At 38.9% G+C, this 27,081-nt stretch overlaps 2 protein-coding genes across 3 annotated transcripts in view; one reads left to right on the top strand and one right to left on the bottom strand.

Moving 5' to 3' along the window:
• The window catches only part of MYOF (myoferlin), a 70,436-nt gene extending 65,876 nt beyond the window's left edge, over positions 1 to 4,560 (bottom strand). Inside the window, exon 1 of the mRNA XM_031044649.2 lies at positions 4,403 to 4,560. Within this exon, the coding sequence (XP_030900509.2) occupies positions 4,403 to 4,490 (88 nt within the window). The 5' untranslated portion in view covers positions 4,491 to 4,560. The remainder of the gene's footprint in view (positions 1 to 4,402) is intronic.
• Positions 4,561 to 6,623: 2,063 nt separating this feature from the next.
• CEP55 (centrosomal protein 55) lies at positions 6,624 to 20,688 on the top strand. Of its 2 annotated transcripts, none has more exons than XM_034062694.1 (9): positions 6,624 to 6,693; positions 6,790 to 6,982; positions 8,555 to 8,839; positions 11,350 to 11,415; positions 11,984 to 12,125; positions 14,198 to 14,514; positions 16,335 to 16,406; positions 17,338 to 17,457; positions 18,747 to 20,688. In XM_034062694.1, exons 2-9 carry the CDS (start codon positions 6,800 to 6,802, stop codon positions 18,951 to 18,953), a joined length of 1,392 nt encoding a protein of 463 aa, XP_033918585.1. In that variant the 5' UTR covers positions 6,624 to 6,693; positions 6,790 to 6,799; the 3' UTR covers positions 18,954 to 20,688. The 2 variants fall into 2 exon arrangements, with proteins under 2 accessions (XP_033918585.1, XP_005144106.2); XM_005144049.3 differs by having other exon boundaries at positions 6,624 to 6,708; positions 18,747 to 20,687.
• Positions 20,689 to 27,081: the final 6,393 nt, after the last annotated feature.

Genomic DNA, 27,081 nt, shown 5'->3' with positions numbered 1-27,081 from the left:
TTCCCTTACAAAGAGGAGCTGCAAGTTGGAGAAAAAAAAAAAAATTGCTGGTGAAAAAAGGAACAGTTGCAGCTGTTTGTAAACAAGACAGCAAGCCACAGACCTGATCCTGCTGGAACTAGTGATCCTGTGAACCCTGCCTAAGCTCAGATGTAACTTTGTATGGTAGGGAAAGCCCTGACTTGAGCAACAGTCAAGATAAGGAGTAAAATTTTTCACTCCAGACTATTAATTTTCATAAAAACAAGAGTAAGATTTAAGATTCCACTGAAATATGCATAGTCTAGATTAGACTATGAAAAAACTGTTTGTGTTATGTATTTGTGTGCAAGTTGGATGAAAAACACTGGAAAACACAGCTTACATTGTGGCTTAGTCGTAATTTAGTCAGTCTCAGTGTCACATTCCTCAAACACATATTTTCTTCACTTTACTGACATTTTTAATTACACTTTTTATCATTGTTTTAACACACCATGGGTTTTTGTTTGTTTTCTTGTTTAAACTGTTGGCAAAGAACTTTCTTCTTCCCACCAAAAAAAATCTTTGTCAAGTGGGGTAAGATGGACCGTCCAGTTATTCTAGTAGCTCAGACAAGTTTAAGGTCCTCAGACTGCCTTCCTCTATTGCTAATGAATCCAGGTATAGTAGCCAAGACTGCAAATCACATCAGAATACACTGTAAAATAGGGCCAGTCATCATTTTTAGTTTGGTCCTACCAAGAAATAAGAGTAAGAAATGATAATGGATACAGGTAGGACACTCTATATACTCGTTTCTTAAAACGTTAACTACAATAATATTGGTACTGTAAAAGTAATCATTATTTGCTCTACCTTGATAGAGGCTTTATAGCACCACACATCATTTAATCATCTCAATTGGAAATGAATGCAGTAAGAACTTAGTGACAGTCAATGAGATGACAGTTAAAAAGTTTTTCAAGATGAGCTGTTCAAATAATAATTGTTCATTATTAATTACAGTACTGGAAAATAACCAATGCTTACATCTTAACTTTTTTTCTTTTACCCTAATATTTTTATCAATTGCAGCAGATGGCCAATAGGAGAAGCAAATATTAGCTTTCAAACCGTCTTGAGCGTAATATTAAAGAGAAAAATCACATTTCAGTTCATTAAGATTGCTGTAAAACTTTTGTGACTGAAGAATTAAGATTGCACAGGGGCAGCAACTGCAGGATCAAATGGGCAGACCTCCAAAACCCAGGAAATTAAAGTTAGGGTAATTTAATTCCCTGCAAAACAGAAAATATAAATTTAGGGAATAAGTACACTCTAATATACTTTCCTTTCACAACCTGAAATATAAATTAACATAGTGATGCACTACTGCTGGCCTGCTGTAAAGCTTTGAGATGAAGCACAAATGGTAAAAGAGATTATATTCAAGTTGGCCCAATCAAACAGAATGCCATTTCATATCATTTTTGAATGCATAAAGCTGAATGAGGCAGTCAAAAGGAATGCTGAAAGCACTAAATGCCCTTGTACTGACTGCACGTATAAGCAATTGTCATTTTTTACACCTAAAGACAAGAATCTGACACATTTTCCTCCAGTTTGGTATATTTGACAACCCAAAGAATTGTACTGGTTTAATAATTACCACTTAGTGCCACTTCGACAAATGGCAACAGGTTTTCATATTAATTTGTCTCATGTAGAGTGATGGCGAACTATGAATTCTGCAGTTCCAGCCCTCACTTCCAGACAGCACTACTTGTTTACTCTCAGGGTGGAGTTCTCTTTGAACAGTGAGTTGTTCTTAAAGTAAATAAAAGAAAAGGTCCATCCCACAGGACTGCAAAAGTGTGAAAAAAATAAGTCAAATGCTTGCACAACCCCACTCTATTGTAAATAAGATACCACCATAGAAACAGCTATTGCCTGTTAGTATGTACCTAATACATGTCACTGTATTAATTGTACTGACTGTACAGTCTATAACTAGCTGAATTACACAAATTTGATGAAGTATTCTACACATAGATGGAACTATACTAACGTATGTGTGTTAAACTATAAAGTGTCGAGTAACTTAAGTACTAATAGCTGTAAGATCATGGCCTTTTCCTTTCCAGCATAGCTGTAAATGTCTAATCCTGAGGGATACTGTGTGTTTTCACCGAAGTCTTAAAATTACTGAAGCTGACATCAGCAAAAGCTATGCAAGTTATAGTGTGGAAAAGCCAACAAACAAAACATTGTTTAATAAAATGTCAACTTCCACAGCAATTTTCTGTCAAATGTGTGCTGTTCTCTAAGACTTCAGTCAAATAAGAACATAAAAATGTATTCAAAGCTATGGCCAAAGTACTGAAAATGCCTGAGTTTTCCCCAGTCCGACTAATGAACCCCCAGTTGTTATGTGTGTGTGTGTCCCCATGAGCTACAGTGGGTATGGACAACTGTGAAAGACTGCTGCCCTTTGACATACACCTTCTCCAAAATAAGCCTGGTTTCCCATCTCTACACACTAACAGGATGAGGGGGAAGAAGCTGCATATAAAAAACATTAATAAAAAGCCACAAGTTCAACATAGTCCAGATATGACCCTACATCCCTGCACCTGGCAACCAGGTATTCCACTCCAATCAGAGCTGCTCAATAGCTGGCAAAACCCCAGTATTTTCTGCCCCCCTTGAATCACTCTGGACAAAGGCAAAAAATCAGACTGTTGATATGTAGTAAAACCACACAAAAAGAAGTGGCAGTTATAATGAGAAATTAAATATCCTACTAAAAAACTGTCACAGTTATGAAGCTGCATTTAACACAGCCATTAATCATCTTTGTGAACATTAAAAATCCCAGTTATAGCACATAAATAAAGGATAAATATAAACTCATTCCATCAGTCTGTTGCCCATTTCCTGTGTCTGGATAACTGAGGTCTAAGAAACAAACCCAGCAATGCAAAAGAAAAACCATAAATCTGTAACTTGTATTTACTAGGTAAAACTGGATTCCAGGGAGCACACAGCAGGAACAGAAGATTACAAGGAGGAATTAAACAGACACTTAGGATAAAAACAACTCTGGAGCATGAAACTGCAGGAACAGAGGTAACACAGAAAGGCAAAACTGTGACAGAAAATCCAAGAGAAAGACAAGGAACTGAAAAGAGAATATGAATGCTTAAGAACCAGCAGAAACAAAGAGAACAAACCAGAGTAATTACAGTACTCCACCAACAGTCCTTTTTGCATGGCAAATAAAACGATATTTTAAGAATTAGCAAGTTCCAAAAATTACTGAGACAGGCTCTGCCACTTGCCCTAACACAGTGGGGGTGAAATAAACAAACTCAAGAAAGATGAGGAAAAGAGAGGAAATGGAACGACATCCCATCTTTATGATGCTGAAATAAAGTATCCAAAACCTCTTCATTTTGGAACATACTGCATGTGCACTGCCTCCTCCTTTTCCAGCCTCTAGCAAAATGTCATGACTTCAGATTTGGTTTCTAAAAGTAACAAACCCCCACAATGATTCTTCATACTTCAGGAAACACTATTTCAATTTGAGTGCACAGTTAAGAAACCAAGTCACCAGGAATCAAGATGACTATTTGTCACAGTTTGATTTAATGCATTACATGATTCAAAACTGCTTGGAGGTTTCTGCATCTTAAAGATAAACCAGCATTTGAAATCAAGTTCCTTTATTCTAGCCAAGTAAGGAAATGATGGCAACAGCTAAAATATACTGTAAAATATAACTGGCTTCACATATAAATGCTGATTTTATCATACAGTTTTCTTCTTCTCCTATATGTATTTGATGGGCAGTGAAAGTGTAAAAAGTGGTTTCCTTCCTACATCTTTATTTTAAATAATGTCAACAGGGAAAAATTCAAAGTGCAATCCAGTTTGCAAAAACAAAACAAAAAAGAGAAACCATAAACCCAAACACCTGTGGCAATGTTATTACTGTTTTTCAACAGGCTGGTAATAACAACAAGAAACCAGTCACAATAAAAGTTGGTGTCACAATGAGCAGTGGCTCTACAAAGTAATCAAGACTGAAGAATGATTTTTCAGGTGGAAAACAAGGCAACCTTCAATACCAGAATTAAAATAGGATTTACTTATGCAATTAGATTTGGGTTTTTAAAACAAAGGGCTAAGCCTTTACAAAAGGTTGTAAAATGTGGTTCCTGAAACAGAAGCACTGCTGGCCAGAAAAGACCAAGGCACTCCACCCAGTTCAAACTTTATTCAGGTAACTCTTGTCTCTCTAATTAAAAGTCTTCCCTAAATCTACATCAGATGTAACTTCAGGAAAACATTTTTCCAAAGATTTTCAAATACTCACATAGGGCATGCTCCTTCAAAAAACCTCCTCCCTCAACACATTTATGACAGTTTTTCTTACCTTTAAAAATAACAGAAACAATAGGATCTGGTTTCCCAAACTTAGTTTTAGGGATATTGGTAGCAGATTCCACAATCACCCGAAGCATTTTTTTCCAGTCTTGACTAAATGTTGATTGTTACGAAGGAAATTGAAGGAAGTCTTAAGTTTCAAGCTGCTTGACTTCTGGACTGAAACGCTAGCAGGAAGAGGAGGCACGGAATAGCCGGTTCACAGTAAAGAAAGTCTAGGGGTGGACCTATGACGGACTAGCTACCCAAGGCTATGAAAAACCAGTACCTGTAAACTGACACCAAGTTCTGCGTTGCTGCACAAAACCAGCACTCACTAATGAAATCCGGCAACAGAAAAAGCACAGTGTAAAAACGAGTGTAGGTATTTTTTTGAAAACTTTTATTCTTAAGCTGCATTATCAGTTTCACAAGTAACCAAGGCAAGAACAAGCATAAAGCAACATGAACATTAAGCATAAATCCAGTACTCAAGATACATCACACCTGCCTCTTGGTATATCAAGGTATTACATTTCACCACATCTTATAATTTTTTTTCCCGTCTTTATTTTTAACAACTTCATTGTGTTTTTAGCTTGCCCCCCTGTCAGTCTAGCATCACGAAATACCTACAGCCTTAAAAATAGTTTAAGTGCTCCCCCTTCAGTTGCACTCTGGGATGACGACGTTTTACACAACAAACACAGGCCCTGCATTTAACATGCTGAATTTAGCAGATCTCGAGAAAACTTTAAGATATATATGCATAAGTAGAAATGAAACAGAATTGAGGAAATACATGCAAAACAAAAAAAAAGTGAAAAGACCCTCTATTGTTTGGATGCCTATAAATATTTTAACATAAACACATGCACAGACTCCACTGAAATTAAACTAGGCAAAACTGACACGATAAGTACAAGAATTCTTTGCTTTAAGCGAGCCCATGTTCAGCTTGACAGCTGTGGACCAGATGCAAAAAAACCCAAAACAAGCAGTGCATACCACTGCAAAATATGCTTTTAAGTAGAGATGAGACAGGAAGCCAGCAAGATGGAGCAACACAAGTCATGTGCAGAAAGTTCAGCCTAATTTTTATATAGTCACATGAGAAATATCCAACTTAATACTTCTGAAACCAAGATGGGCCTTCTTTTCTAAAAGGATTTTTGGTAGCCGAGGAAGAAAAACAGAATTTTGGAACAGTTTGGGTTGGAAGAGAGTCTCAAAGCTCATCCAGTTCAACCCCCCTGCAATGAGCAGGGTCATCTTCAACTAGATCAGGTTACCCAGAACCACATCCAGCCTAGCATTCAATGTTTCCAGGGATAGCACATCCACCACCAATCTGGGCAACCTGTACCGGTATTTTACCAGCCTCACTGTAAAGAATTTTTTTCCCTCACATTCAGCTTGAATCTCCCCTCTTTTAGTTTAAAACCATTACCCCTTGTCTTGCTGCAACAAGCCCTGCTAAAAAAAATCTCTCTCCATCTTACAGGCCCTTTTTATGAACTGGAAGGCTGGTCTAAGGTCGCCCCAGAGCCTTCTTTTCTTCAGGCTGAACAACCCCAACTCTCAGCCTTTCCTCATAGGAGAGGTTCTCGATATCTAAATTCAACACGCTCAGGAAGGCATGAATGTAAAGACAGAAGATACAGCATGGAGAGACTGTCTGCGCCTGGCACTCGGTGCCACTGGCCTTCCTGTCCCAACAACAGCCAGTACACTAACACCCGTGGCAGGGAAAGCTACCCACCGGCAGGCAACCCTGGGGGCCCTCATCTGCTACCACCCCTTCTTCTACAGCTGCCCTTTATCGACGAAGTGGAAACCCGCTCTAAAGGAAAACTGACTACGGCCCTCGGAGGGAAAGCAAACACCTCCCCAGTGCAGCCCTCGCCTCAGGGAGGCCGCCCATCACCACGTGTGCGGGCACAGAGAACGGAGGTGGGGAGAAGGCAGGCCCACGGCATTAGTCAGTCGAGTCATGCACCTCCTCTCCAGATCCCGGAGGAACCGAGCAGCACCAGACAATAGGCACCCACCCCCAAACAACGCACGCCCCGCCCACGCCTGCTCGCCCGGCCCCCTCCAGTCCCTGTCTTGGCGGAAACGTTTTTTAACCCACCCCCATATATTTGGCCCATCGGAGATGCCATAGTTCTCGCTTCCACTGTGCGGCTGTCTGGGCGGAAATGACGATGCTGGTAGCCGCGGGATTCAAACTCCCGGAAACGGGGCCAGACCGGAGCGGCTGCCGCAGGGTGGAAGCGCCGTTCACCGCCAGGACCCTAGGTCGTCCACGGGCCCGTGCGTGCTTAAACTTGTGCCGGGTATCACGTCCTGCCTGCAGAAAGGGCTGTCATCCATTATCGTTTGTATTTTTTATAGGTGCTTAAAGATGAACTCCAAGACCGCCAAGGATATAATTGTTGGGAAGTGGGGCTTGAAGTCGGGTAGCTCCAGAGGTGAGGGTGAGCTCGAGAAGTGCAAGCAGGAGAACGCTGCCCTAAGGAAATCGATGGAGGAAATCGTTAAAGGGAAAAGCAGAATAACTGATCCGGAAAGGAGCGTGCTCCTGGAGGTGAGGTGATATTTGATTTGAAGTGGCTTTTGTGATGGTCTAATTGTGTACGGTTCACATCAGTCTGAGTGTGTCCCACTTAAGATGCCGATCTTTCATCTAAAGCTTAATTTGATGTCAATGCTGGTTTAGCTTGATATTTTTTAATGATGACTGAACTAATAAAATTCCAGTCATCTGACAAGGCTGTCAAATACAAAGGCTTCAGGCCAGAGGTATATTAAGGCCTGTCCTTACATGTCCAGCTGTTCAGAACAGCTGGTCCCAGAGAATCATTTTGAGCACTACCTACACAGAGCATTATGTTTGCAAACAGTTGCCTAGGACACATGCTAAAAGGTGCAAAGTATTTGCTTGAACTATGTTCTCTGTCGGCTATAGGCAAATAAAATGGCTATCAGTTCACCACATTCTTCTATTACAACTTAAAAGGCTGAAACTAAGACACTGCAATTTCCATGCCTTTTACTCAGTTTAAGGTAAGTTTGTGGTTGCAAATAAAGAAGCTCAAGAGTTAATACATTACCAAGTCACATACTGTGAAGCCTCCCAGAGAACTGTGAGACTTTAAATGCACTTTTTCAAGGGATGTGATTAATAGAGACTAGGCACACTAATGTTTCTGGACCACTTATTTTGACAATAAGGTGTTTCATGTGTCTGTGCTGTAACATCACAAGAGAAGTGCTAACTGAAGTACCAGCTATGGCTAGACAGCTCAGGTACTGCTGTGGCTAAATCCCTTGGTGTATTTGTTGTGCCTGGTGAAGACTGCTGCCTGCTCAGTGTTGGATACTTAATACTGGGTTCTTAGTTTGCAGGTGGAAAATCACAGGCAGGTTTAGATATGCTAGATACTGTTTGGTGTCAGTATTTCAATTCTAGTGAGCACTGTGAGGTCTTCAACCACTCCCTGAAAACTAAATGTTATCATAACAGAAACTTAAATAGTGCCCCAGGGCATCTCAAATGTAGTGCTAATGCTGTGTAATAATTGCCTGTGCTGGAGGTCTACTGAAAAGAGAGTGCCTGTTGAAAATATCTTCTAAAGCACATTTTGAAACTGAAAGGCTGGATAACTTGGAAAACAGAATCCTTCTGCTGAATGCTTCAGCTTCAAATGCTGAACACTTTTGTAACTTCACTTGCTGTCATCTAGTTTGCAAGAAGGTCTGCTGCTTCTCAAAAGCTACTAATAAGCCAAACAGTGCTAAGAAACATCACCGACCACTTAACTGGATGTGTTTTATAGTTCTTGTACTGCTTGTGTGTTCAGGTTCATATACTTTAGTGATCTGTGTTCATATACAAAACTCAGTACCTAACAAGTCTGTGAAATTTGGTTCTTTGAATTCTTTCCTTGTTTCATCTACCTGAGACTGCTTTTACTATCACTTGAAATATTTCAGATGATCACTGTAGTGTTTTGAGTAAAAAGTAATATTCTCAGCTAATTAAAGGCTAAGAGAGAACCTTTCAAAGTGAGTATCTTCTCAAACTGTTGTAAACTTGCTAATGCATTATTGCACGTACTGACACTCATTTGTGTAACTTTTAATTTTGTTTCATTAGAAAATACTTTCCCTTGAAAAAGAAAAAGAAAAGCACAACCATCTTCTTGGAGAGAAAGACAAAGAAATCCAAAACCTGAAAGACAGGCTTAAGTCCAAAAACAAGAATAGTGAAGTCTCCTTATTACAAAGTCAACTAGAAGAAAAAACAAAAGAAGCAGAAAGGCAAGATGAGTTAATTTGTTCTCTATCAGAAGAAATGAACCGGTTAACATGTAGTTTAGCCACTGCTACTGCAAAATGTTCTGAGCTTGAAAACAGAACTGTGACTTCTCAAGCATCTCAGGTAAGCATTGAAGAAGCATTGGAAGTTGTGCCCACTAAGCACCAATATAAAATTTTGGTTACAAAATTTTGGATGGATTTTTAATCGAGTTGTGTTGCATGCTGAAATATTCTTGACAATAGCTGCTATCCAGACTGAATGATAAATGAAGGCCAGGGAACATGACTTCAGGCAATGCAGCTGGGGAGGGAATTCTCTAATGCTGTACTATAGGGTCTGTTTTCAAGCTCACATGCAAGTGGTACCAACTGATGTTACCACACGTAATGATCTGTTGTTGCTTAATCAGATATTTTGCTTTTCTCAGGTTTGTATGCTCAGTAATTAAACACACTTAGAAAGCACCAGTAACAGGAACATGGGGCATTAACAAGGACAAACTGATTTCCTCACCTATTCAGCTTCAGTCATGAGAATATCTTTTTCCCTGCTCTTATGAATCCTCATTTGCTCCTTAGTTGTTAAAACCAGGTCTGTACCCTACATGACATTACACATAGTAAAGCAATGTGACAGAAGATGACTAATGAGGTGCTTCTTTCATTTAAAGTGGTTAATAAGCATGGTACCAGACACTTGGCAGCTTTTACAAGTGCTTTTACTTTTCTATAGTTGTTGTTTCCACTCCTGGTTGTCCTAATGTTCCAGAGAAAAAGTACTGGTACCTCATCAAGGGGCACAGGGAACTCAGTACCTAAAAAAGGGTGCCTGTAAGCCTTTTCCAGCAGATGGTGCTGGTTCTCTGTGCGCTGCATGGAAATCGGGTATTTTCTAGAAAATCAGCTTTAGCCAAATACATAGCAAAATATCCTAAACTACTATTTTTCAGTTATAATACCTATCTATGTCACTTCTAATAATGCAGTATCTTGGAAAATACCACTTTAATGTAATGTGGTTATTTTCAATATCAAAAGTTGAACTTTAGTAGAGAATTTTAAATGTATGTTAATTTTCAAGAGATTTCCACGATAGTTTTGTCAATGAACTACCAGAATATCTTTTACTTTAAAGCCAGATTTTTTTTTTTTTTTTAATTTTTTAATTGATTTATTAACAGAGGACAGCAAAATGTTACTGATGCTTTGATTGGCTGACTTGGAATACTTGAAAGTCTAGCAATGCCGCTTGAAACTGCTAGGTGGCACCTGAGCAGCAGAGATACTCTGAAATCGAAGTAACAGTTGTATGACTTAATTTTGAGAGTTTTCACTGAGGCAGAATTTTAATTTTCATGGAATAGGAAGCTAAGTAATTGTAGTGTCCCTCAGTCCTATTTTGATTAGGAAGTGCTGACATTTAATGACTGCATTCAAACTTCTGTATTTTTTTCAATTATAAAACTTGTAAATTATGTTAAATCACAGGAAAATTTTGAGAAAATGCAGCTTGGATTAGGGAAGTAATTTACTTTTTTTTTTTTTCTCTCCTTAAAGTCCCCTTATTTCTACACAATTTCAGAAAAGCTTTCTAGCATGCAGTGAATAAACATGTCAGACTATGAAAGGAGTATAACTGTTTAACTGCTCTCTAGCTTTAGTTGGGTCTAAAGAACTCCACCTCGTACGTTAAGCACTCTGCTATGATTTAGTCTCGGAAAATCAGTCAGTATGTCCTTGTGGTTTCAGACAGGGTTGCTTGCTTTCCCAGAGTTTTATAATCGTACTGTTACCCCAGGGAAGCTGTCCCAGTCTCCAGCTTTCCCCAACAGTCCTATGGGTCTGGCTTATTGTCAAACTGGTAAGCGGTATGAGGATATGAAAAATAACAAATGCCTTTTATGTGTATTTAAATAATACCCTAAATATCTTAATTTTTCAGCTCTCCTGCACCTTTCAGGTCTTGCAAGATAGCAGTTCAGCAAAAAAACACTTGACAGGCTTCTTAGTTTTATTGTAACTATGAGTTGCAGAGTTATGGAATAAATTAAATGTAAATCTTTGTCCTTTATCTAGCAGGAGACTTTATTTTAAATATATGAAATTATTGTCTCCATAACTTAGATTCTCTTTAGAAGTAAAAAAAAAAAGAAAAACAGACTATGAAGATCCTTAAACTTCTCCTATTTGTGTGAGATTAATAGTTATTGACCTCATACCAAGCTTCCAGTATCTGAAGGGGGCCTGCAAAGATGCTGGATAGGGACTTCATTAGGCACTGTAGCAACAGAACAAGGGGTAGCGGGTTAAAACTTAAACAGGGGAAGCTTAGATTGGATATAAGGAGGAAGCTCTTTACTGTAAGGGTGGTGAGGCACTGGAACAGGTTGCCCAAGGAAGTGATAAATGCTTCATCCCTGGCAGTGCTCAAGGCGAGGCTAGACAGAGCCTTGCGTGACATGGTCTAGTGCATTGGTGTCCCTGCCATCAGGGGTTTGGAACTCTAGGTTCCAAACTGATCTTAAGGTCCTTTCCAGCCCTAACCATTCTGTGGTTCTGTGATACAGGACTAGCTTTACTATTTCAGCCATCCATTTTAAAGAACACTAATGGGTTGCTCTTTGACTGCAGGAAGCTGTAACAAACAGCACTGGATCACCAACTAATCTTCATGAAGTTGAAAAACAACTGAAAGATGTAAGTTTCCTGTACAACACTGCAAGTACAAATCATCTGCATCAAGATGCATAAGAATGCCAACTATCATCATATATGGTTTTAGGTAGATTGGGAATTCAGAGTAGTCCCTTCCAAATGGAACAATTCTGTGATTTAATCAGATGTAAAATCCATGTCCTTGTTCTTGCAAACTTACAGTTTCAATGATACTCTTTTATTTTATTCCACTTTCAAGATATGTTATTTTGTATATATATTTGAGGATGAAAGGATAATTCTTCGTAATCTGGGCATAACTCATGAAATCTTCATTTTTAAGTCTTTTCCCCTTTCCAAGTAAGCCAGTCAGTATTTAATATTGCTGCAATTTTAACTTATGCTCAGGAACCTGACTTATCTTTCCAAATGAAGATGTGCTGTAATCATTGCACAGAGAAGATTACTACATTTTGCAGCAGAATGAACTAGCTTATCTTTTTTAATTGTATAATATGTAACTTTAATATTAAGAAATAAGACTAATACTTTTGAAATCTGATAAATTACCAGAGGCTTTTTCATTGTTCTTCTGTTCCTTTTCATGAAGGCACTTGAGAAAAACCAACAGTGGCTACTGTATGATCAACAGCGTGAAGCATATGTCAGGGGCCTGCTTGGAAGGATCTTTGAACTTGAACAGAAGTCAGAAATAGGTAGCCAACAACAATCTAAAGAATTCAGTTCTGAAGGTATTGACTTTACTTTTTTTCCATAGAAGTGACCCAAACCATAGTTACCTGTAGAGTATTTTTTTCTGAGAACAAATTTTAGCACAATAAAACAAAAGCAAGACTTTCTTCTCAACATTTTTGTTTAATGGTAAAACTTGGCTAAGTAAAATTTCTTTGCTTCCTGTTACCTAGCTCTGTTACTTGATCAACAGTATTTCATGTTATCTACTTCAGAGACGGTTTTTAACAGTCTTGACACTCTGTTAGCAACCTTTCTGTTTGTGGAAAGTGTCGAGGCAAATATATACGTGTCTCCCATCCTTCAAAGTACACTTTCAACCTACATAATGGATGCATTAATGATTTATTAGCTAGGTGTGGATCAGGTTTTTTAAATTTACTTGTTTCAAGATAAATATTATAAAAATGACTCAAGACTGCCATGTTCTTCACTCATCCGAACAGTTGTTACAGAGCATGAAAACCTGTCATAGGTTTCGGCAGCTGTCCAGAGGAGTGTTTTGCAATATAAATCTGGCCACCTCTACCTCACTTCCATGCTATGCAGCTCCTCAATAATGAGCACCCTCTCAGTTCCACACATTCAGATTGACTTCGTGCTTGACCAGCATGTGGAATAATATTAAAATCACGTTGAACAAAAGAAACGGAAGGATTTGGCTTGCTTTTCTTATGATCTAATTCTTAATTTTGTATGTGCTGCAACTGACCTGCAAGGTAAATTCACTAGAATTAGCATCATCTGGAGCAAGAGTACACCCACAGGTACTTGCCACTTAGTAATTGAAGTGCAGTGTATTTGTAATTGAAGTTTCTGTATTACTGCTTGAATCTTTATGGAAAGCAGTAAAATACCAAAATCTTGTTTTGGTGCTGTTTAGAAATCCATGAACAGTATTTTAGAGGGAGGTAGACTGCAGTAGCTCACCAGGAAATGTAGCTCAGAATTATTGCAGTCATCAGAACAGCCAGGAGACTAGGAGTAAAGCAAGTTCCTCTCTTCAGTCAGCTAGATAGTAGCAAAAATCCAGGTTTCTAAGAACTTAGCTGTACAAATTGAAAGTAGATATGGCAAGTTGTTCCTTGGAAAAGACTACATGTGTATCTGAGGATCTTGCCACCCTATAAAGCAGTATTGCTAATAAGAAGGTAAGGCCTAGTTTGCAGTCAAGGGGAAGAAGAACAATCAAGCAAGAAACTCTTCCTTGTAAATTACATTTTGAAAAATGAGGTGAAGCTTTCAATAGGAAAAGTAGCAAAGTCAAGAAATTTGCAGTGGCAAAAATCAGCAAAGCCTGTGAAATTCTGCACTCCCTGTTCTGCTTCTAGGTATATTTTGTATTACCACTGAATTTCTACAGATTGCCTCTTTGCTTCCCCCCCATTTGCTAAACTTCTCTTGGGCCAGTAGTGGGCCAATAGGCAGAATGTTTTTCAAACTCTTGCTGAAGTAACAGTCACTAGCCATGAAGCAGGCTTTTTAAAATAAAAGAATCCTAGTCCTTTCTATTTGCAATTTAGAAGTAAATAATGGCATACAATTTGAAGAAGGTAATCTGCAAAAGGTAATGGATTGTCTGGCTTTGGTCAACAGTGGTGAAATACAGTCCGTCAGCTCCCAGGGGTATCTGGGGAGGGAGTAATGCCAGAACCTTGGTTAAGGAGATTTAGATCTGGAAGTGAGAATCTGGTGTCTTTGGGCTTTGATTCCCATGCATTTGTGTTATGCCTGAGGCCATATAAGAACTACATGTAGTACATGGAACTTGTATAGTCAGGGCAAAGGCTTTATTGTTGCTATAAGGACTAGTGAAGGAAGCTGTAACACAGAATACTATACACAAGCCGAGTTGCAGTTTCCAAGTAACTATATTGGGAAGGAGGCTTTACTGAAAGTTGTTTTAGCTAAAGTTTGGTACTAATCTGAGCTGTGTAATAGCCTAGAATGTTGATTTCTATCATTATGTCTTAAAATACTGTCAAGGATTTGGTGTTCTGATATTTAAGTGTGTTTTATTTTGGTTTTTTTCCCCCCACAATACTATCTTAATTATTTCTGACTCTTCAAGGTCATCTAGAAGAGGAAAAGCAAAAATATTATGACCAGCTGCTACTAACTGCTAAGACTGATCTTGAGACTGAAAGATACACTGTAACCCAGCTAAGATCTGAACTTAACAAATTCAAGAAGAAGTACGAAGAAACACAACGAGAAATAATGAGTTTAAATACCTTATTGCAGTCACAAGAGGCTGCTGCAATCAAGACTCTAGAAAATGAAAATAAAATGAAAGAAGAGAAAGTGCAAAGGTTAAAACAAGAAAATGAAGCTATTAAACGACAGCTCAGAGAAGAAAAGAAAAAGTCTGAAGATTTTCTATGTCAGGTAGGTGGATGCATTTGGAAGTTTAGGATCCATTTGCAAAGAATCAAGAGAGCTGAAAAGTCATACTGAATCAGAATGGACCATTCCTCACCCTGCAACTGTTCTTCATGTACTGCTAGGCTTAGGTACTTCTCTTAAAACTGAATTCTTTAATATATTGGTTTGCATCAAAATCTAACTTGTTTGTTGTTTAAACAAGGAAACTTCACTTAGTTGTCCACTTATTTCCCTGGTCTTGCAGGACACAAGAGGGAGAAGCAAGAGAATAATTTATTCTAATCTAGTTCATCCTCAAGGTAAAGAAAAAGGAAAGATAAAAATTCAAGTCTGTACAGGCTACTTTATCATGCAGTCTTAACTGTGGAATATCACTGATATGTGCTGTCTCCTGGCTGCTGCGATGCACATGGGGCCTAGTTTTACTTCTGGGTTGAGCAGCTATGGCCCTGGATAGTGCCTCCAGTGAACGATCATGGCTGTGCAGCTGGGGGCTTTGTTTTGTTTGTGTTTCCATTCAGATGAGTTCCTGCATTTGATTCTCTATATAATGCCATGCATAATAACTATGCAGGCACACCTGAGTACTAGAAAGCAAGGGCCAGATAAGCAAAGGAAGGGATGGACCTTAAGTTGTTTCTGTCTTAAAAACAGCTATGGTAAAAACTACTGAGCAGAGTTCTGTAGTTTTAAAGCTAAGGAGTGCCCGTCAGGCTGCTCAATACCTGTGGTTTATGCTGTTGCCAGATTTGTTCTGTGGCTTTTGCATCAGATTCTAATTGCTCCAGAGAGTACTGTGATGACTTCTTCTTGATTCTTCCTTCCTTCTCTTTTTGAGCTCAATGAATTTGACATCTCTGGCTGATAAGAAGTGAGAGAAGACATGTATGTGCTGTATGTTTGTATTTAAAAATATTCAGTGCTTCCCTTCTTCTGTTTGGAATATGAGGACTTTGCTGCTTCCCCTGCATGGAGAGTTACAGTGGTACAGTGGTGTCTGGTGTCTTGGAATATTCCTATAAGCATGATGTTACTAACAAAAAAAACAAAACAAAATAAATCTATTGTTTCCTCTTTCAAACACAAAATCATGACCACACATCTGCTGAAGAGAAATTGGAAAGTCCTTGAAGGACTGTCCTCAGGGCATCCAAATAAGATAGACTTGCTGCTTGGAGAAGTTTGGGGTCAATAACAAAGCAATACAGAGCTGAGAATAAATATAAGAATAAAATTTTCATAGCCTACTTTGGTGTCTGGAGCAACAGTTTAGCTCTCAAAACACAGGCTGCTTCTCTCTAGTTAATAATGATTAAAAGGGGGTTGTTTGGGGGTTTTGTTGGTGGTTTTTTGTTGGGTTGTGTTTGGTTTTTTTTTTGTTTAGCTGAACATCAGCATTCACTATGAAAGTTGCTACCTGCTGTTAATGGAGAATATTTTATTGTATGCATTTATATAATCCATTATAATATAGCACTTCCTGAATCTTTAACTTGTTCTATAAAAAAAGAAAGCATTGCTTGCTTTTTATTAAGGTCATGGTGTATTAGCACAAATACAGTTTTGTGCACACTTTTGTCTGTGTTAGGTAGGCAGTTGCCTACAAAAGCTAAGGTTTTTGTTTCCTCAATGCAATAATAATGTTTCCCTGGGGAAAACCCCAGGGAAGTATAGACATTTGAATTTGGTTTGTCTGTTGCATACCAGGCATACATTTTCTGTTGGTGTTGGAATACAAAAGTTTACTTCCACCCCACTTTATAGTCATTATTTGTTAAGCTGATTATATGGAAGTTTGAGAAAAATGTTTCTCTTCCTTGTAGGTGCAACTTCTTCGTAAATTATTGCTGAAACAGCAGGAGGAACACCGTAGGATAGCTTTGTTGGAACAACAGGTACCCAATTACATGCTGAGATGTTGATACTTAATTTGTATTATACACATGGGCTTTCTAAACTAACTTCAAATTTAAGAACAATTAATATATTAAATAAAGTAATACTCACAGTTGAATATTCATGCCTAGTAATCTCTTGATGCTTCCAAAAATTGATGTATCAAGATGAAGACCTATAACCTTTAACAGGACGAAGTCTTGTGTGACATGGTTTAGTGTGTGGTCTCCCTGCCCACGGTACAGGGTTGGAACTAGATGGTACTCAGCTCTTTTCCAACCCTAATTATTCTGTGTTTTCTCCACAATCACTTGTCAACTGTACAGCCTCAGATTAGGTATGGGAAACATGCTAAAACCAATCGGCTCATTGAAGTTTTGTAATATACTCTTATAAAGTTATACAAATGATTGCATTGCTGTATTTTTCATCTTCTCTATTTTTTCCAAGTACATTCTTACCTCTAACTGGTGTTACTGGGGAGGGGGAAGTTACATTTAATTTCTAGGCTTGGGTGTACATTATTACCCATAGTTCCTGTCCAAATTATCTTGATACAAGAAAGATCCTGGAGTAGAAACTGTCATTTTTAATAGAACTTACACATATGATTTTCTGTAAAATGCTCAGCTTAAAATTGCAAGACAGCTTGAAGTGTGTTCCAAACAAAATAACTTCAAATTTCACATCTCCCTTGCTAGGGGAGAGGATTTTCATAATTGGGCTTGTATGAATTTGATTATAGTGAAAGCAAGAAGCGACTTATTTTTTTCTAAAATGACATTATAAAATATGAAAATTGCATTATAAGATATGATTGCAGAATAAAACTTACTTTAAATATGTAGAAGGGGACACCCTTTTCCCCAGTTCTTAATAACTATGACCTTAATTCTTTACTTTTTCCCTCTGGGGGGTTGCCTGATCCAGATATGCACCACAGACTTTGAGAATAAACATCTTGATCGACAGAACTTGCAGCACCAGTTAAATGAAGTCCTTAAGGAACTGCGTGAGGCTAGAGAGCAAATAGCCCGTCTGGAACCTCTGGTATGTACTGGATAACTTGCAGGTGACTTTAGTCAGGGATTTTGCATAAATGTGCATCTTCTCACATCTTATTTCAAGTGTAGTGAGTCTTCTGTTCATGTCATCAAATATTCCCTGTAAGTCCTTACATCCTTTAGGTGTGTGTTCGCAAGATGCAGAGCTCTATGGCAGCTAGCTAGGCATCATTTTCCTTTACAGCATGTGTGCAGAACTAGTACAGCAGATCCAGAATAGTCAGGTTCCTGAGCGTGGAAAGTAACTGTGTTTTGTATCATAATGTGTTACCTAGTTTTGTCTGTTGTACAATGGCAAAGCTGCATTATGCTTCTATTTAGTCTTGCTGCTGGTGAATAGGATGGAATCCAGACACATAGAAGTTGAATTCCTCCCCCACCACCATCTGATGCAGGATGGGTGGGCCATTAAAACCTGTCTTTCATGTCCAAAAAGACAAGCTCCCTACTACAATGAATAAAGATATTTGTTATATTGTGAGGACTGTGGTTTGTTTGCTGCTTATTATATAAGCCCAAGAAAGCCACCTAGACTTGAACCCTAAACTTAATGGAGAAATTTATAGGGAAAGATTAAGTATTAAGCAAGCCATCGATCTGTTTTGCTCTACTGTATCCAGGATTGCCTAACCTTGTAAGATTAGGTGATAACTGAGTAAAAAAGTCAAAACTGCCCCTGGGAAAGCCCCACTTGCTAAGATGGCATTTGCTGCTGCAGCTGCCTGGGGAAACCACTGGAAAACTTGTCTGCTGGGAGTAGAGCAAAAGTTTGGGCAGAGCAGGGAAGTTACATCTTTGAGTTCCTTTGTGCTAAGAAGCTGGAGGAGCAGCTGTCAAATGGACAATATAGGTGCCTTTTGCAACTGGGGACAGCGTTCATGACAAGAACTTCACACATGAGACCAGAAGGAGGACTGAAATTATAGCAGTTTGGGGGAAGGTAATTAGGCAGTATCCGATATAGAGGTGATTGAGGCATCCTTTTATTAAGGGAACATAGTGTGTGAGCAGGTAGGAAGATGGCTGGGGAAGGACTCCCAGTCAGACATTGTGGGAAATTGTCTTAAGTAGTCTGCAGAAAAGCTAGCTGCAATCTAAATGTGTCAGAATTTTACAATGGGCCTTCTGTTGTTAGCACGAGTAGTGTCACACATTTAGCCATCTTTAGAATTCTACCCTTAGTGCTGTAATATACACAAGGATTATGTGCCATCAAACCTTAAAATCTGATCAGTGCATGCATGCCCCAACCTTACACTAAATCTTCTTTTCCAGAAACTCCAGGAATCTGGACGTACGGAACTGCAAGAAGACTTGCAAGTTGCATTTGAAGAGAAGCTGACCGTGTATGATGGAAGTCCTTCTCAAAAATATTCCAACCTTCTTGATGAAAGTTTTCTTGAGTGTCCCAGGTGTAAAATGCAATATCCAACAAGTCAGCATAGAGAATTACTAGTACATATTGACCTTTGTACAGCTTGAGCTCCAAGTGGACTTACTATGTTTGAGTTACACACAGTCGATGTGCTCTTCTACAAAGGCAAAAGATCTTTTTAAGGTTGCGTTTTGGTTTTTTTTTTGCCTCAGATTATATAAAGGACTGCTAGTTTTCTAACACGGTTCCACAAAAACATTGTAGTAATTTATTTAGCCTCACATGACAGTTTTTGCAAAAAAATAGCTACTGCATATTTGGTTGCCAATGGAAATATTTTTTAGAAAGAGGAATATCTTCAAATAGCAAACTACTGACTTATGTTTTTTTGCACTATTAAAAATCAGAGCAGTGAAAGCACACCTATTGTGTCAGACTTTATTTTAATGTTTGGCATATCCGGTTCTTGGCTGGTGATTCCTAATGACTGTGCTTGTACCTTAACTGACAGTAATAGCTGCAGAAGATTTTTGGCCCTCATGGTGAACTATGTATATATATATATAATATATATTTATGTACACAAGGGGTATGTGCATGTGTGTAGTGTATGTATTATGTATAATTATGTATGTATCATACATGTGTAATGTATCACCATCTTGATACATTAAAACTTAGGAGGGTCATGTAAGATCTTAGATGTTTTCAACATGAATCTTAAGAAGCAATCATAAGTAGCTTATTTTCCTGAACTATAGTCAAGGGTGACTTAGAACTCATATAAAAATGCTGACCAAGGTTTAAGTTCTTCTCAAAAAATAAAATGCCTTTTGGAAAACCAAATTCCTAGCAAATACAGACTTTCTTGGTACTGGAAAAAGTTTGTATTTCAATCTATGTCAGACATCACTTTTGATGTTTGGGTGTAGAATTATACTGAAGTAAACTTGCTTGCATTTCTGCATTTTAGAGGTTAAAGTTGGGAAATGTCAGTTATTCCATCTGTTACATTTGACAAATACCCCAGTTCAAAAGGGCAGTTTTTAATAGATTGCTCTAGTGGATTTGAACTGTCACTGTATTTTGTTATTAATACAGAAAACACGTCAGCAATAAATTCTTGCAACAAATTAAAAATGGACAAAAAAAATCCTTTGTAGGTTTGCAATCACAGTGTTATCTTCCTTTAGCACTTCCTGTAAACCAGGATCTGTTGCAAGCATTTTACTCCTTGCATCTGTAGTAAAGTCCAACAAGCAGTTCCTTCCACAAAAATTAAAGTGAGGAAATTTTATAAAGATACACTAGTTAAGAGAAATTTGCTTCTTTTGCACTTTTATGATTTGCTGAGGACTGAAATTCCTCAGGTCTATCTCTGCCACAATGATTGTGATTGCTAGGTAATATCAGCTCTTTCCATCACATGTTGCTGCAAAGCTGTGTGCATTTACCCCATTATGTTCACCCTAATCTCTGATGGTTTAACATTATTCTTAAATGTGATGATGTCTTCCAGGTTGTTTTCAGTAACTATTATAATATCAAGTGATGTTATTATCAATTAAATCTAGTGTTCCTGCGAAAGAAAATGTTAAAAGCTATTAGCTTTATATCTGAAATGTGTTTGCCAAATCTATTGTATTAGCCACTATCTATCCACTTTTCAATTTCACTGACCATGTCTCAGGCTAATGTTTGTGTTTGACAATTTTGCTCAATTGCTACAGCTTTTTGACCAAAGATATGATGAACTAATGAGTAAAAAAGAAATTATGCTTCAGAATCTCAAGGTTTTTCTATGAAAAAAATTGTTTTAATTTCATGTCTTTCTTTTTAAATATTTTTAAAATTCAATATAATGACTGTGCTTCTTCTTGCAGCCTAATATTTTTAATTTCTAATTAAACTACTTTTGGAAGTTTAAGTTAGACGTCTTTTAAGAACACACCAATCTGCTGGCATTCTATTCCCAGTTGCATACTTGGCATAGTTTCTGCAAAGGGAAATTCTGATCTTTTATCTGATCTTTTATGTATTATAGATGAAATAAGTTTGCCTGCTACAGGCCAGCAGTCTTCATTAGCATAAACCACTTTTTCATTAGAAACAGGTACTGTAGAGCAAGAATCATTAAGCTGATAATGTGATAGCCTTTAAAAAGTTTTGTACATTCCAGCGCCTCTTCTGAACTTTAGTTTCATCCTACCTGCTAAATATTAGACCTAAGCACAGAGAAACCTTGCTTGACATCAGTGTTGGTATATGTTGAAAATTACCAATATGACATTCTAGTGCATCAGAAGACCTATTCTGAAGGCATTGCCACAAATAATTGTTGTCACATGTGACTAAAACCAACTCTAAAACTCCAGAAAGCATGCAGATCGTTTCACTGTTTTTTCTATAGGGCTGAAAATTATTTTTTATCCTAAAAAGAAAAGAAAAATTAAAAAATGGCTAAAGGTCTGCTGCTCTTCCCTCTAGTCATATGTAGGACAGAGAGATTTGTGCCTAATAAGCTCATCTTAATGCTAGGATTTAGCTGCAAATTTAGTTCTTTATAAGACAGGAGATAATTTTTAAAATACTATTATTTCAAGCAGTTTGTGTTTATAATCCCAGGAGTTTTTTCCGAGTTATGTCCATTTCAAGTAATGGAATCTCACCCTGGCAGAAATTCGGTGAAATCTGCATCATTTGAAGATGTTCTGGGGAAGCTTCTGGATTAATGCACGTATTCACCAGTACCAGCATATTTATAAACCCTGACTTTCACGTACTGTGTTTGTAAATAGCAAGCCAGTGAAATGGGTTTGATGCTGTGGGTGTGGTTGCAAAGACAGCTCAAGGCTGCGTAACAACTGACTTTTTACACAAGGAGAGCTGCTTGTGAAATAATAACTGAGTGATGGCTCTTATTTTTCTCACATCAAATGGACCAGCTTCTAATCATTTGCTTGCTCATGCAACTTTTTCTCTTGCTCTTGGTTTCAATAACCATTTTCCACAGTTATTTACCATGTGCCAATAACTGTATTACAGATGTTAGGCAAACTATACAATAAACCACTTATGTTTAACTGTGCAGATAAAATGGCAGGGAGGTGTAGTGCCGGTTATGCTGTAACAAAATCATGCTGAACAGCACAAATATTTAGAGACAATGGGATGTCACTGTTTATCTGGCGGAGAATGCTAATGTAAATGGTGCAGTGTCTTCAAGAAAACTAGGGGTAATATTGGTCTTGTGGGATCTCCAAAGCAGAGAGAGGGGAAGTTTACAAGCTATGAAAATGTAGCAGTAGAGGAGGTCTGGCCATTTCCACTTTAATCTGGCAATCAACCTGTCCATTAGTTTCCATATCTCATAATCTGATTGAACTGTTAAGATTACAATAACAGCTGTGGCTATGGTTTTACCTTAAAAATGGTAAGCAATTATCTTTATCACACAAGAAAGATGCAGTATAGAGAGTAACACAAGCTGCATTATGTACAATGGCACTATGCAACTTAGAATACTACTTACAGCATCTCTAAATCTTTTCCTTTCTCTAAAATGTGACAGAATTACGTACCCTGCAGTAAGGGAAGGTCCTGCTCAAAGTCAATTGTGTTGGAGAATTCTGCAGCATAGGTGGGATTTTAAAAGGTAGGTAAGGAAATAAAAGTTTTAAAACACGATGAATAAACAAGCTGTTATATGTTTTGCATATAAGCTTTCATTTTCTTTTGAATCCAGAGCTGGAATATTGTATCCAATTTTGATTATTATACTTCAAGAGCAATTCAAACTAATGTGAATGTTGCAGAAGTCTTTCAGGTTTCAGGAAAATTCATGAAAGAATCAGGATATGCAGTCTAGAAAAGACCATGAAAAAAATCACAGAATTCCATACAGAGGGAAGAAGTAGTATTCCTATTCTCAGTGAAAAGAGTAACAGGCTCAAAATTGCACCAGCAGAAATTCTGACATAAGGAAAATCTGGTGGTTTGAGTAGAGCAGTGAAGCACATCATTTACAGAGGCTGCAAAATCTCCACCACTGGAGATTTACAGGGCACTTGTATAACTACCTAAACCATTCCTGGCAGGTGGGGTTGCCTTAGGTCAGGAACATCAGCCAGACAAGTGCTCACAGTCTCTTGAAGCCCTATTTTTAATAATACATACAGGCCCACAAAAAAGCACACCAAAAGATTTAAATCACAAAAAAAAAAGCAGGTAACAATGCTTACTCTGCACTGACTCATGTTATTTCACTCCATGCAAAATTACTAGCTAATGCACCAGAAATCAATAACAGTTTTACCACACCTTATTTCTCAACTGAAATATTGCTGGCATTTCTATGTATAAACTTCTAGTTTGAGCAGACAAAGCCATTTTAAATCAATGTTTGCACTCAAGCATCACAACCCTGATGGAAAACAAGATAAATGACCTGGGGAATTACAGACCAGTCAGTCTCACCTCTGTGCCTGGCAAAATCTGGGAGCAGATTCTCCTGGAAGGCATGCTAGGGCACATGAAAAACAACAAGGTGCTTGGTGACAGCCAGCATGGCTTTACTAGGGGAAAATCCTGCCTGACCAATTTGGTGGCCTTCTATGACGGGGCTACAAAAGTGATGGACAGGGGTGGAGCAGTTGACATCATCTACCTGGACTTGTGCAAAGCGTTCGACACTGTCCCACATGACATCCTTGTCTCTAAATTGGAGTGTCATCAATTTGATAGGTGGACCACTTGGTGGATAAAGAACTGGCTGGATGGTTGCACTCAAAGAGTTGTGGTCAATGGTTCAATGTCCGGCTGGAGACCAGTAACGAGTGGTGTCCCTCAGGGATCGGTGTTGGGACCGGTCTTGTTTAATATCTTTGTTGCTGACATGGAATTGAGTGTGCCCTCAGCAAGTTTGCCAATGACACCAAGCTGTGTGGTTCTGTTGATATGCTAGAGGGAAGGAATGCCATTCAGAGGGACCTTGACACACTTGTGAGGTGGGCTGATGCCAACATCATGAAGTTTAACCATGCCAAGTGCAAGGTCCTACACCTGGATTGGAGCAATCCCAGGCACAGCTACAGGTTGGGCAGAGAAGAGATTCAGAGCAGCCCTGCAGAGAAGGACTTGGGGGTGTTGGTCAATGAGAAAATGAACATGAGCCAGCAGTGTGCACTCACAGCCCAGAAAGCCAACCATATCCTGGGCTACATCAAAAGGAGCGTGACCAGCAAGTCGAAGGAGGTGATCCTGCCCCTCTACTCTGCTCTCGTGAGACCTCACTTGGAGTATTGTGTGCAGTTCTGGTGTCCTCAACATAGAAAGGACATGGAACTGTTGGAACAAGTCCAGAGGAGGGCCACGAGGATGATCAGGGGACTGGAGCACCTCCTGTATGAAGACAGGCTGAGAAAGTTGGGGCTGTTCAGCCTGGAGAAGAGAAGGCTGTGTGGAGACCTCATAGCAGCCTTCCAGTATCTGAAGGGGGCCTACAGGGATGCTGGGGAGGGACTATTCATTAGGGACTGTAGTGATAGGACAAGGGGTAACGGGTTGAAACTTAAACAGCAGAGGTTTAGACTGGATATAAGGAAGAAATTCTTTACTGTTAGGGTGATGAGGTACTGGAATGGGTTGCCCGGGGAGGTAGTGAATGCTCCATCCCTGGCAGTGTTCAAGACCAGGCTGGATGAAGCCTTTGGTGATATGGTTTAGTGTGAGATGTCCCTGCCCATGGCATGGGGTTGGAACTAGATGATCTTGACGTCCTTTCCAATCCTAACTATTCTATGATTCTATGAAATGACACAAGTGCAACTTGATGTCACTTAATTCCCTAATGTTGGGAAGTGCCTTGTTCCCACACTGTTTTAATGGACAGTGCCATGCTGTCCAATTCTTTGGCATCTGGGGAGTTTGGGCTCCCCTCCATAGGATGCTCCAGGATCAGGAAGACAGGGTATTGTGTAGGAGCTAGCCAAGCCAGCCAGTGAGAAACATGGCTCCTCAAGAAAGGCTAGGTGCACAAAAGGAGGTGCTGTTGAGGATTCACTGATGCAAATTCTCTTCTAGCGTTGCTTGCTTACAGCAAACCAGTCCCTTCTTGCAAAAAAGGCAGACTCCACACATCAGTGAAGTGAGACCCTTTACACACAGTCCCCTTTCAGACGTGGAACAGAGCTCCCCATCAGCAATCAGGGGTTCATTTTGCTGCCTCCCTGACCAATCAAAAGTTTAAGTATTTCATTAATAGTTTAGTGAACTGAGTGAATTCAGTTATCTGAATTAATAGTTTCAAAAAGAGAGAGCAAGGTAAGGTGCCTCAGAATATCCTACAAGAAACAAGCCTGGGACCTTATCAGAGTGATATCCAGCTGGTTTCTTGAGAGAAGTGCAATCAGGTTTAATTTCCCTGATCAGCTCAAAACTGGTGAATGAGAAGACTGCCTCAGCAGAAGCACGGGTTTTATCAATGTAAGAACAGTGATCGTGTCAGTGTTATCTCATTGAACTAGACACAAAACTAACAGCCTAAATTAGGCATCCATGCTTTCTGGACATGGTTTATGAGAAGCTCTAAGTCATTTGTCATCAATCATATCAAACAGCCACTGACAATGATGAACATGAACAGTGGGAAATCACATTATTTAGCATATTACACTTGTTAATTCAGGAGGGTTTATAGCAGAATTTAAAGTGCTATCTACTTTCTCTCACTGGTGTTGCAAGAATGATTGCTTCTCCAGCCCTCGGCTAATGCTAGCTAAGTACAAGCCTTGCCTTCCAGGATGCACAGATTCTCCTGCAGCAGGCAGACACACTGTAGACCTTTCTTCAAAAATGCCTGAGTTATAAAGTAAAGCTTTTATCCTAATTCTGACCCGAAGAACCCCTGTTGCTCCCAGCAAGTTACTCTTCTAAAGTGAAACAAAGGAAAGCAAGCAAGATGATTCTCCTTCAACCTCATGAATAAGAGCATTCTCTAATCACATGGTTCTTGGATATGAGGGAAAATGATGACATCTGTAATCCCTGCACTGAGCACAACCCAGCAGACCAATGTGTTCAGGGAATGTATGAGTACATCTCATGAGCAAGACAGGCCAGTGACAAGTTTTGTTTGTAAATCCTTCAGAGGCACACCACAGAATTTGCTCTGATGTCTCTGCATCAAAGTTCAACAGCAAGAATCCAAGTGACTTTTTGCACATCTGAAAGTTAGCAAAGGTCCAATGGCACTTAAATTACAGACTATAATTCACCATGTAAATCTTGCTCAGGGTCTCAGTTCCTTGGTGAGAGTGTTCTACCAGATCCTGCGATGTCCAAATGAACATTCTGATAACGCTGTATCCACTGAGAAACTCCCTAAATCCATGGGTTAAATGTGTAAGTGTACTATAGTATCTAAAACCGCTCAGGAACAACCCCACCTAGTTAGAGCAATCTAGCTGGAACTGAGTCACCCTGGTGAGGCTTGGTTAGTGTGCAGTATAACAGAGATCATGCCCTTTCAGGGGAATTCTCTGTTAGATGGATTATGTACTTACATTTGCACTTGGTTCAGAAAGAAAACTCTCCCTTACTGCAAGTCATGAGGAAATTGTTCAGTGTTGCTGCTGGCAAAACCACTGGTGGTCTTGACAAGAACCTGACCCAGCTATTATTAGGAAGCACATTAACTGAGAGTATTATCAGCAGCTCTGTTTGTGACTGAGGCATTGGTCAGTAAGCTGCTGCTACAGCTTGAAACTACAGCACTCTGGCACATAACCCAGGAAGCATGCCAGCTTCTGATAGATACTGACCACAGGAAAATGAAACTCCTCAGAGGAAACAGGGGTTAGTTCTCAATGTAATCACACAGATCCATAGAAGCATCTGGTATTTTCAGTGAACACTGGAGAGGGTGAGCTTGCTACTATTTGAAGACAAACAGAAGCATTTATATTTGTACTGCAAGTTTAAAATTGTTCCTTAGGCATTGGTTTAAATGCTTCAGCTCATTGATACTAAAGTATACAGAGGGTGAGCAGTTAAAAAACTTCCTAAAGAGCAAAATAAAACAGATTTGCATTTGAATCAAACCTTAAAATAGCGTAACTTATAAGCACAGAATTAACAGTGTTCAGAAGCAGAAGAGCTGCAATATGGTATGCAAAAACGAAAGTGAAAAGAGAAAGCTAACCCTGGTTGCCACTTATGCTAAAACCCTAATATAGA

Source organism: Melopsittacus undulatus, chromosome 4 (assembly GCF_012275295.1).
Source record: "Melopsittacus undulatus isolate bMelUnd1 chromosome 4, bMelUnd1.mat.Z, whole genome shotgun sequence".
Lineage (NCBI taxonomy): Eukaryota > Metazoa > Chordata > Aves > Psittaciformes > Psittaculidae > Melopsittacus > Melopsittacus undulatus.
This window is presented reverse-complemented; position numbering and strand designations above follow the sequence as displayed.

Coding starts and splice junctions, on each gene's coding strand:
- CEP55 (XM_034062694.1), top strand. CDS start 6,800: ATGAACTCCAAGACCGCCAAGGATATAATTGTTGGGAAGTGGGGCTTG. Junction 6,983..8,554: donor AAAGGAGCGTGCTCCTGGAG/GTGAGGTGATAT, acceptor TTGTTTCATTAG/AAAATACTTTCCCTTGAAAA. Junction 17,458..18,746: donor TAGCCCGTCTGGAACCTCTG/GTATGTACTGGA, acceptor CTTCTTTTCCAG/AAACTCCAGGAATCTGGACG.